At 34.8% G+C, this 11,911-nt stretch overlaps 1 protein-coding gene across 5 annotated transcripts in view; it reads left to right on the top strand.

Annotated features, from left to right (window-relative positions):
- Positions 1-1,123: 1,123 nt before the first annotated feature.
- The window catches only part of LOC128555188 (scaffold attachment factor B2-like), a 31,262-nt gene continuing 20,474 nt past the window's right edge, over positions 1,124-11,911 (top strand). For all 5 annotated transcript variants that reach the window (XM_053536790.1, XM_053536789.1, XM_053536791.1 and 2 more), the window contains exon 1: positions 1,124-1,271. In XM_053536790.1, the coding sequence (XP_053392765.1) occupies positions 1,149-1,271 (123 nt within the window). In that variant the 5' untranslated portion in view covers positions 1,124-1,148. The remainder of the gene's footprint in view (positions 1,272-11,911) is intronic.

Genomic DNA, 11,911 nt, shown 5'->3' with positions numbered 1-11,911 from the left:
AAGATCAGCGAGAATGGTCTTCTCCAATTGCAGAAGGACCAGTAACGTTACACCCATGCTGCAGCAGCTCCAGTGGCCGACCCTCCAGGAGCGTGGAGCCAAGGCAAGGGTGACGATGATGTACCGCATAGTTTATCATCTTGTTGACGTCCCCACTACACACCTCATACCAATCTGCTCTGTAAGAGGCCATGGACTCAGCTATCTCGTTCCCTTTGCCAGGACCCTTTGCTATCAAAAGACCTACTTCCCAGACACCATCCTACTCTGGAACAGCCTTCCTCAGTCAGTAGCAAGCTGTCCCACCATTGACAGCTTCAAGGGCTAGGGAGCGTGGGCAGTGTTGCATTTTCCACTGCTCATGAACATAATCAATCAAACCGAGTCTGCAATTTTCGCTGACTGCCTTGTTCTCGGTGCTTCCGAGGGATCTACTTTTCAGATTTTATTCAAGAGGGACGTGCTAGCAGTCAACCGATAGTGCACCATGGACGTTTTTTTTATCTGTACTGCATATAGAAACTTTTAAAACCAAGTTGTACAGACTTTTCTTTCACCGCCACGCGCTTGTACGAGGATACGCCAGTAGGTGTCAGTACAATATTGGAAGAAGAAGGCATTCTGTTTCTTTATTTCTTTTTAGTTATTTTTATGTTGTTTATTTTTCCTTTGGTTGTGTCTGTGTATTTTAGTCGCTTTATTTCAGCATGAAATTCTTACTCTCTTGATGTTTTATTTATGTTTTATGTGCTTTGATAATGAACACATACTGTATATTGTTTTTATATGTTGATATTTTTAGATTAATCTCTTTGTTTTTGTTTTCTTTTTCCTCTTCTTCTTCCGTTTATCTACGGGGTTCGCTCTTTACAGCTGCTTTACCCATTTTACTTATCCATTGTTTTTCGGATGATAGCTCTTGAGCTTATGTTATTTTTTTATTTGGTATCCGACGGAAAATAACGTGTCTTGTACAGATTTATTCTATGTGTGGGCATTCCGTTGTTAGGAATGCTATTTCGCGAAATGAATTGCATTCTGTAAATAAAATTTTAAGACCCGTCAGTATTTCCGTCTGAACAAAAATTGACCAATCAGTTCGCTCAGTTTTTCGTCTTCATTCGGACAGTCGCCATTTTAGATCGACGATGGCCACGCATGAAACGAAGAGAATTACAGACTTGCGTGTAGTTGATTTGAGGTCACAATTAGAAAAGCGAGATTTGGATAAAACAGGAGTAAAAGCTGTACTTGTTGAAAGATTGCAAAAGGTTGAATAATTTAGTGCTGTGTAATTTTCTTGATAAATTTAACGGAGTGTCAAGGGAGATTACCATTGTTTACCAAAATTATCCATATTTGACCATAAGGTTTAATATGAATTAAGGCACCGCCTAGCATTGGGGATTTATCTTTTATATATCCGCTTAGAAAGAAATATTCAACGCTCAAGAAAGTGAAACTTTTCTCTAAACTGTAGTTTACATTTAGTGTCATCATACCTTTTACAGCGAATATCATACTTTGCAAAATTTACGGAAGCCATACCGGTGACGTCATTCAGCGTTCTCGCACTAGCTTTTAGAATTTTGTTTTGTTTGTTTGCACTCCACGCAGAAACTTGACGGTCTTTACACTTCCGTACTGTTTTAAAAGTGTTTTTCAGTTGCATGTACAGTTTTCATTACGAAAAAGAAGTAAAATAATCATGTTAGCGCGGTTTATGAGTTTCTATGACTGATTCGGGGTGCTCGGATGTTCATAAAGACAACCAGTCAGCGGATTTTACATAAACCGGAACCGGAAAACATCGAAAAAATTGCCTCAGTATATGCAAACAGCAAAGACGAATATCTATATACGGACGTTACCGTCTCGGGGATTTTCATCCCCGGCGCTTTGCGCCGGTGATAAATCCCCTATTATAACTGTTAAACACACTAAATAGTTGTTGTTCTTTATTCTATATAAAACTGACCTATTTCCACTGGCCGCAGCACACATCAGGACCCATTTTAATTGTCTGTAACCTACATTTTCTTGAAGAATAGTGTCGGTGCAGGTAAATAGAATGACCGGAAAGCACCGGATAGCACCGAAATACTGGAAAGCACTCAAATTTCTTATAAAAAACATATAAGGGATGTTCTGGGCGAGTTTTCAATGGTTTAAATCGATTTATTATTGAAAAAAAGATATAATTTGATGAAATGTTGACCAATTAACTTGCTTGTATCAGGATAGTATGCTAATTGACATTTCGCGAGTGCTTTCCGGTTCTGCGATCCTGTTAAATTATGAGAGATTAATAATATTTGAAGGAAATTCGAATGTATAAGAGCAGCAGAAATTCAGATAATTATTTAAAGTTTTATTATATTAATTGATTATAAGCGAATTTATCAATGTCTACATGAAAACTAAATGTCCGACGCACATGTCCATTCACTTCGTGAATATATCAACACGACCGGAAAGCAATCTTTAATCATAGCGTTGAATCTGTTTAACTTGTAATGATTGAAAAAGTAATAAAAACTGATAAATATTTGGTCAAATTAAGTCTCATAATTACGTTCATTTGATAATATTTATTTCAATAGTGCTTTCCGGTTTTGAGAAAACTGTGTTAAAATAAATAAACCTGTTAAACAGATAAAGAGAATCAAAGCATATCTGAAAACAATTTTCATATTTATTTTTGTGACAACTGTCAAAATAACATACAAACATGTACAAGCACATACGACATATAATATACATACAAACGTAAAGCAGATGATGGTCTGTAAAATTCATCGTAGTTGTTGAACTTTTAATTTTTATGATCACAAATTGAAGACAAGACTTACATATAAAAACATTAAAAATACGATGATCCAGAATTACTAAACATTTTTTTTTTCTTTAACTATTTTATGATATGACATGTTTACATTTGTTTACGTTCAATATTATATGTATTTGTGTACCGAAAAGCAAATTCAAGGTTACCGGAAAGCACTTGTCACATCGTGTATTGTACATCTATAGTTAACGAGGTGCTAATTTAATCACAGCGATTGTATATTAGCGATAATTAATAGGCGTTAATGCAATCATCACGGTGGTCTTATCGGAAGAGAGGAATAAAAAATAACATGTTATATTAGTTTTATTCTTTTTCTTAAGTGTCAGTAATTCCGGATCACAATTTCTATATACAAAGTTAATAAAGTTAATACATAAAACATACATATAAAAGAACACATTATAATGATTATACACAGAATAAAAACAACCACATGTGTCAGAAATATAATAGTCACACAATATAAACAATACATTTGTCTTAAATTATGTACACAAAACAAATTACAGACATCGAATATGAGGCAGACTTACTAATAAACTTTGATAATGTGGCAGTTGGCCTGAATACAATCGACATTGTTTATTGTTCAATACAGGTAAATCCAATAATTGCTTTGCAATAGATCTATGACGGATTATCTTTGAACACCCCTGGACTTATTAGACTCAACTGCCACATTATCAAAGTTTATTAGTAATTTAACTATTCAAAATGATAAGTTATTAAAGTTATTAATTTATTATGTAAATAGAATGACATTTCATTATCCATTTCATAGAGTTGCTTGGTTTTATTTCATTTTTAATCGGTTTTCATGGTAGATCTATAGCATTTGCATCAGCATTGGTGTATTTTGTACATGTACACATAATATTTTTCATATCACAGCTCGAGTGAGGGCCACACTCGAGCCTCCTCCTTCTTGATTTAATATAAACTTGATAAGATTGAGACTTAAAATAGATGTGTAAAGCACATTTCCTTATTACTACATAAATATATTACATTGTATATACAAAATGTACACAAATTATGTATTGGCAATTCGGACTCAAATCCGACTGAAAGGATAACTAGCAATGAAGTAGCTGGAAATGAGCTCGAGTGAGGGCCATACTGTAGCCTGATGATCACATGAGTGATATCGTTATTTCCAGACATCAAATTTCCGGCAGATTACGCCAAAGATCTCGTGCATTTAGAAAGCAGATAACTGGGAAACAATGGAATGCACAAATACCAGTGCCGCCTACGCAGAATATTGTGTAGTGCATAAAAACCAACGGTCCTTTTAAGGACCACACAACGGTCCTTTTAAGGACCACACATTTATCATGAAAGAAATATCTTCAGTTGTTGTCATACTTTTATGAAATAAAACTATATAATCATTCGCTTGCTTTTCAGGTTCAGCGTCAAAACTCAAAAATAAAGGGAGATAATAACAAAACTATTATTTGTGTTTGTTTTTATAAAAGAGATTTAATAAAATGTAACTTTATAATGAATTTTGTTTTTATATATTTGATAAATACATAGGAAAAACATGGTATAAATTTAAACTCTAAATAAACCTTGCGTATTGTTTAAAAAATTCTCTTATATAGTTGACTGAGACTCGTAGAAGTTATGAATTATAAGTCATGAATTATAAGTCGTCAGTTAGACGGTCATTGAACTGTTAAACTGATAATTAAATGGTACGTGTCCTTCCATGTATCATGTGCATTTACAGTATGTTGAGTATTACGTAGAAAATTTATGGATTGCATCAAGTGTCATATCACGATGAAACAATATCTTTTAAATCTTATTTGCCAATTTGGGTAAGATTTCTCACTACTGGTGTTGAACTTGATAACATGGATTGACCTCATAAAAAAAACAACAACAAATGTACTCACCGCCTAAGAGCGCCTTCAGCATCGTAATCCGTTCCACGGAATGCACAACACTTACACAGATAAACTAAATTTCTATCTGACCAAGACCTAAATTCTACATCAGTCAAATTTGTACAAGTGCGATGTAACCAATTTCTACAATTTGAACACTGTATTGTGTCATCTGAACACACTAAAGTGCATTCAATGCACGGAAATTCTGTCATGATTTTGATTTTGATTTAGCAGTGTAATAGCGTAATAGATAAGCATAAATAGCAATATCGAATGGTAAAAGGAATATCTTTTTCAATGTTTATATACTAAATGTAGATTCTACTCAAAAAATAATTGTTCTTTATTAACTATTTGTTGGTCACATATATTGTTTAATGTAAGGTGTATGGTGTGTTTATCAAAAGGAAACTGCCGTTTGAAAATTGGTCGGAAAATTCTCATGTCATCTCTTTAAAAAAAGGTGTCTGTACTAATTATCTCAGAAAAAATAAATAAAAGAATTAAATGGATCGTACATTAAATGTTTCCTCAGTTTGGCCATATATGCTTTTGATGAACCGCTGTTAATAATATCCTTTTTCAAAATTAAAGCCAACCGGTCGGTGCAATTTCTTTTCATTTTCAATAAACAACACCATTAATCATCTTTGATTAAATTAACACCTCTGTAAGGCCGCTAAACCGTTAATCATTGATTAGATTAACACTTGTTATACTACTGCTAGATCTACTTGTTTTTATTAATTCTAGTGGTTATCGTTAATTTTATTTATCAATGTTTCTTATCAAGTACACATAATAATGAATTAATATTTCTTACAAAGTACTTATATTTATGAATTAAAAATCTTAAGTAGTAATAGTTCTGATCCCGCTGACGTCGTGTGTGCTTTCCGGTGATCTCGAGTGAATATTGAGTTTATTAAGTCTGTTTCTTGCTCGTTTTTTTTTTCGTGTTTATTTCTTGTGTTTATCGTTTTTTTTTTTTTTAAATTAAAGTTTCTTATCAGGTTATCAGGTATTCTAATGATGAATTAACTGTCTAACTTTATAAATAAAGCGAGTTATTTTTTAACATTACATATCTTAAGTAATATATTGTGATGTCTTATGTGCTTTCCGGTGATCTAGAAATGTTTAATAGTCAGTCAAAGTGAGTTCATATAGGTCTGTTTTTGCTACATATAATCCAGATATTGAAAACTAAAATATAAATATAAAAACACATTTATTTTATTTTATTTTTTATTCAATTTCTACAAAAACACTTCTGTTAGTGCTTTCCAGTTTCAGATGTTATGTTTTTATGAACTGCTTTTCGACAGCTTGGGGAATATGGTTTACTCACATAGACCCAACGTAATTGCATCATTTACATATTTTTTGGCATCATTATTATATATTTCTCACATTACTTTATCCAACGTTTTTTTTTTAAATTCTGACCGAAAAGCAATTTTTTTTTTTAAATTCTGACCGAAAAGCACTACTCAAATCAACATAGTCACATCATCAATATGATCAAATATAAATCTATGTGAAACAGATTACTTAATAAATAAGTAAAACCACTTAAAAGCATGTAGAAAGATAAAATTGCACTGTATTTCTAACAGAAATATATATATTTCTTCTTTTTTCACTGACCGGAAAGCACTCGCTAATTGTCAATTATCATACTATCCTGATACAAGCAAGTTAATTGGTCAAAATTTTATCAAATTATACGTATTTTCCAATAATAAATTAATTTAAACCATTGAAAACTCGCCCAGAACATCCCTTATATGTTTTTTATAAGAAATTTGAGTGCTTTCCGGTGTTTCGGTGCTATCCGGTGCTTTCCGGTCATTCTATTCACCGTGTCGGTGCTAAATAAAAATCAAAAGAAAAGTAGGGGTCATGTTTGATGCAAGAAAAATAATTTCAGTCAAACGCACAAACTGCAAAATCAGCTAAAAAATGAGACCCCAAATTCTACTGGTGGTGCATGATCTAAGTTTCTATGAAAAATTTTTGTCATGTTGTTATTTCACTATCAAAATGCTACCTACATGTCAAGCATAGATCTGTCGTGATTTTACCAAAAAATGCAAAGAAAACAAGGAAAATAGCCCTACAGAGCTAAAAAACTGAGGACTGTTTGTATCCGCCATTATGCGACTACCATTTTTTTTTTTGCGCCATTTTTCTATTTAGTATCTGTATGCCATAAGGCCACCTGTAGACACTAGGGGTATTGAATTAGCCTGTTAAGGGGTTTCGTCAGGGCTTTTCATTAGGAAATTGGGAAGAGGTATAAATTTGGGAAATTTTTGTGTGATATTTGTGCATTTTTGGAACAGTAAACGCAGAAAGATGAATTAAATTCATTCTCATGAAACATTGACTAAAATACAGGCCATGGAACATAACGGAGTAGACTGGTAATGCATCACATGCAGTTCTGTGCGCTGTTAGGCTATAGTGCAACAAAAAATCAAAAACGCAGGCAAACATTTCCTCTGGAAATACTAAAATATAAACTAATTCTTAACAATCCGTTAGCATGATTTTGGGAAATCTTACCGCGCAATTTTTAAAAAAAATCTTCTTGTCAAACTGCATGGCCTAGGCTTTTGATATTTTGTGTGTTGCATTGCCTTGTGGTCCTCTACCAATATCTTACTTTCCTAGTCAAATATTTCGATGTTCAGATTGTTTTTGTATTTTTGACTGGCAATCTAAATGTCAAGACTTTGAAGGACCAAAATAATGGAGGATAAATGTACATGTATGGTAAAAGTTAATCATGTAAAGTACATACATAGGTTTAAATCACCAGAAAATTTGTGATTTTGGATATTATTTGATAATTTTTACATAAATCAATCAGGAATTAAATCCCCTTTTGATACATGTACATCTTATTTGAATTTATGGCCAATTTGTGAAATATTAAGCATTTAAAGCACGTAAAGCGTCGGCAGCGATGAACATGTAATCGGAAATTGCTTCAACTATTTTGGTCTTTTGAGTGTTTGACATGAGTGAGGATACTGCCCATATGAAAAACTTGCCTCAATATTTCCTAGGATGGCGTCAAATTAGTTGGAGTAGGAAATACAGGTTTCTCGGAAACGCCGAAATCGGCGTCACTGTACGCATAATTGGTCCTGGAATACGCATGTTTATTGCAGCTTGGGAGTCCCTGGACGCACGTTTCTGCAGTGAGACGCAATGAAAATTAATTGATTACATAAACCTGCGAATACACAAGGTTGTTGAGAGCAAAATATGTGGGCGGAGTGACTATCACCGATAGCCGCGTATAGTCAATCAGCGTTGCCCGTTTCCACTACACTGCGAGTCAGGCCAACTCGAATACATGTGATTGTCAGCGTGATTGCATAGGTGACAATTTCTAATTGTTAGCGTCGGATTACGTAGTGTTTGAAGTAACTCCAATGTTTTCTCACGTACTATTTACCAGGCAGTTTTAAAGAACTTTTTAGAAAAAGTGATATTAGGCTTAATTATGAATGTCCGTGTAATTTTAAGATGCTGTCGATGTTGGTCTTAGTAACGTGATCATACTTCTGCAAAATCGCTGATGTTACTGAAGAAGCATTTATTAATATGTTAATCATAGACATACTGTGCATTCTTAATGTATTTCAGACCGAATGTTTTAATGTTATGCTCTTGATAAGTATTAAAATAAAAGTAGTAATTGTTCATATATTTTCTTTTTACTGTACTGGTTAGAGTCGTAAATTCGGCCAGGTCGTAAATATTCGGCCACCCACTTTAAAGCTTGTTTTGGAGCTAGATGCTTGAGAAAGCATCTGTGTCATCACAAGCGCTTGCGTTAGCAACAAAGTCGGCAAAAAACAACAAGTTAAGGTGAGTAGAAAAAAAGTTGTCCTTACCTAAAGTTGTGTACTCTAGACAGCAAATATTTTGTCTCGCGGGTCGCGTGACGTCATCGCACGCGCTCGATTATGCTGAGGCCCGAGGGATTCTGAAGATGTTACAACACGAAAAGAACATGCGCTAACGCTATTCTAGCACTAAACACCTAAAAACCAGGTAAATGAAAGTCATTAAATTTCCATGAAATGCACGGTAAAGTCTACGTTGTTTTTTCACGTTGACGTCATTTCCTTTTCAATTATCCGTTTTTGGGCCGTAATACGTTTACGCTTTGCCACGGAACGCGCACATATTAAAAGGTGTTATAACAGCACATGAGCGCGAGAATCTCTCTGTTAACACACGTTTTCTCTTCTGTTAAAACACCCCCGAAAAGTAACAATAACAGCAGTTTTATGCTAAAATGTGTAATAAACAATGACGTAAAAATTAAACAACGTCATACCGGTGTCAGAAGGATGACAGACGCTTTTTAAATCTATGTTGGCAAATATTTCCCACGAGGTATGCTATTGAAAATCGATTGCAGTTTGTTGAAAAAGGAACTATTTTTGCTGTAGCATCGATTTATTTCCAAGACAATGTTAAAAATATAACCAACTTTATGTTTAAAAAGTGGCCGAATATTTACAACCTCTAGAAGGTAAAATGTGGACGCTAAACCTGCCAGATATTTTAAGCGCGGTTTAATTGTTTGCCGTATTATAAATGGCCGTTAATGATAACAATTAATGTTGCTTGTATTAAAGCACATATGGTAGAAATTTTGTACAAATCCATTGTATAAAGAATGAAATATTTATGAAAAACCGCAAAAAGTGGCCGAATTTACGACTCGAACCAGTATGCTTATATGCGTTTCCATTATGAAATTAAAAGGTAAAGAAAAAATTATCACAAGGGATTTGTCCAACTTGATATTTTCACAAGGGGGATTTTGTTCACCTTGATAAATTTCACAGGGGGATTTTGTCCAGGACGATCAGAAACAGCAGTGTGAGAGTGGGGAGGGGAGGGGGAGGGGGGTTGTCCAGGGGTGATTTTGTTCTACATTAATTTTTGACTACATTTTACCTATTTTACCTTCCCCTTTTTATCTCACCTTAACAAATTTGGGTGAAGAATTGTGATTACAAAATGTCTGTCGGGCTGCACTTAATTTGACAGGACAACAGAGGCCTGTGTTTTGACGAAACGTTTAAGTCTGTCCGTCAGTCTAGTCAGTAGTTGGGACTGCAACTTTTTCAGCTTTGGGAGTCCCAGGACTGCAACTTGAAATTGCTAATGAGAACCCTGAAATATCTCTGCCACAGTTGGGAAAAAGTTGAATATTTTTGGATTGGGAAGTGGCCTTATACAGGCCTCTGTTATATTAGGATGAAAAACCCTGTCCGTGGCCTAGTGGTTAAGATTGCTGACTTCAAATCACTTGCCCCTTGTAGAATACAAGCTGACTCAGACCATGGCTGATTCGGCCCAAATTCACTTGGCTTATTTGGCCCAAATTGTTTTAAGTTTTCCTGACACTGACCAGTATCATGTGTAAAAATGACTTGAGTATTAAATTTAATTTCTGATACATACAATAATTAAAAGTGCTTAGGCCAAACTTAAAATATTCTTTGTTTCCCCATCCAGACACAAGCAGGTGAAGTATGGGTAGGTAGGTAGGTAAAATATTTTTTTTTGAAATTTGTAGGAATAACTGCAAGGAGAATACCAACACTCTAAAATTTAAATAGGTACCAAGTTTACATGTATTCAATCTGAATGCCTTTCTGCAAAATGACCAAGTGATTCTTGTGAAGCACATACATTTTTCTTTCACTCCTTGCCTGTTAACAATAATTAAGGTATTTGGTTGAAATGTTTCTTCATTGTCAATAGTAAAGGGTTCACTATTTTCGGTGGTGGACAGTTTTACGCTAAACTGGCTATTATCAATTGCTGCATTTACTGTGGTTTCAATTTCTCTATCACCAACAGCTTCGTCAACAATGTCACACATTGTCAACTTCGTCAACAACTTGCAAATTTTATTGTTAACCAGCGAACGATTTGTGTTTCCATTTTTTATAGTTACGGAGATGCAAACTGAATGCTCCGTCATTTTCTAATTTGTCATCTCCAAGGGTCTTTTTACCACCGACTGTTCTAATACTTACTTGCGCCAATGCGATACAGATCAAAAGATCGGTTTCGTACTCAAACTAATACGAAATATGCATTTTTTGTCCCAGGTTTTTTCGTACCAATTAAAAACAAAATTCATTTTGGTTTTGGCGATACAATTTTTTGAGTTGCGCCGATTTTTTCGAGTCGGTCGTGGATGGGGAAACAAACAATATTTTATTTTAGGCCTTATTAAATGCATAAATGATGCATTTTAGCTTGTCAAAAATTCTTATCTGCTTGTATGGTGTATATTTTATGTCCTTACAAAAAGTTAAATCCCTATAATCAACATCTTTTCCTGAACATTGCTGAAAATATATGGCCATTATTGACTCTTAAATCAAAGTTTGTGGTCAGAATCAGCCAAAATATATATGGTCATTATCTACTGTTTAAAGTATGTTGTCCGAATCAGCCAAAATTTTTGGTCCGAATCAGCCTGGGCCAAAAAAGCCATGGTCTGAAACAGCCTAGCCCCTCATACAATACAATAAAGTTATTTTGAGTTGGCAAGAAGACGTCAGTACAAAAAGAAGAGCTTTTGAACAGACTATTATTGTGGGTTTGAGCCTCACTCAGGGTTGAATTCTTCATGTGAGGAAGCCATCCAGCTGGCTTACTGAAGGTCGGTGGTTCTACCCAGGTGCCCGCTCGTGATGAAATAATGCATGGAGGGGCACCTGGGGTCTCCTCCACCATCAAAGCTGGAATGTCGCCATATGAACTGTAGTTGTGTTGGTGTGACATGAAACCTAACAAATAAAATGAATTTAATTCTTAGCTCACCTGAGCACAAAGTGCTCAAAGGTGAGCTTTTGTGATTGCCCTGTGTCCGTCGTCCGTCCGTCCCTCGTCAACACTTTGACTGTTAACACTCTAGAGGTCAAAATTTTGGCCCAATCTTAATGAAACTTGGTCAGAATGTTACCCTCAATAAAATGTTGGACAAGTTCGATATTGGGTCATCTGGGGTCAAAAACAAGGTCACCAGGTCAAATCAAAGGAAAAGCTTGTCAACACTATAGAGGTCACAATTTTGGCCCAATCTTAATGAAACTTGGTCAGA

This window comes from Mercenaria mercenaria, chromosome 2 (assembly GCF_021730395.1).
Source record: "Mercenaria mercenaria strain notata chromosome 2, MADL_Memer_1, whole genome shotgun sequence".
In the NCBI taxonomy this organism is placed as follows: domain Eukaryota; kingdom Metazoa; phylum Mollusca; class Bivalvia; order Venerida; family Veneridae; genus Mercenaria; species Mercenaria mercenaria.
The sequence above is the reverse complement of the archived record's forward strand: the minus strand, read 5'-3'. Positions and strand labels throughout refer to the sequence as shown.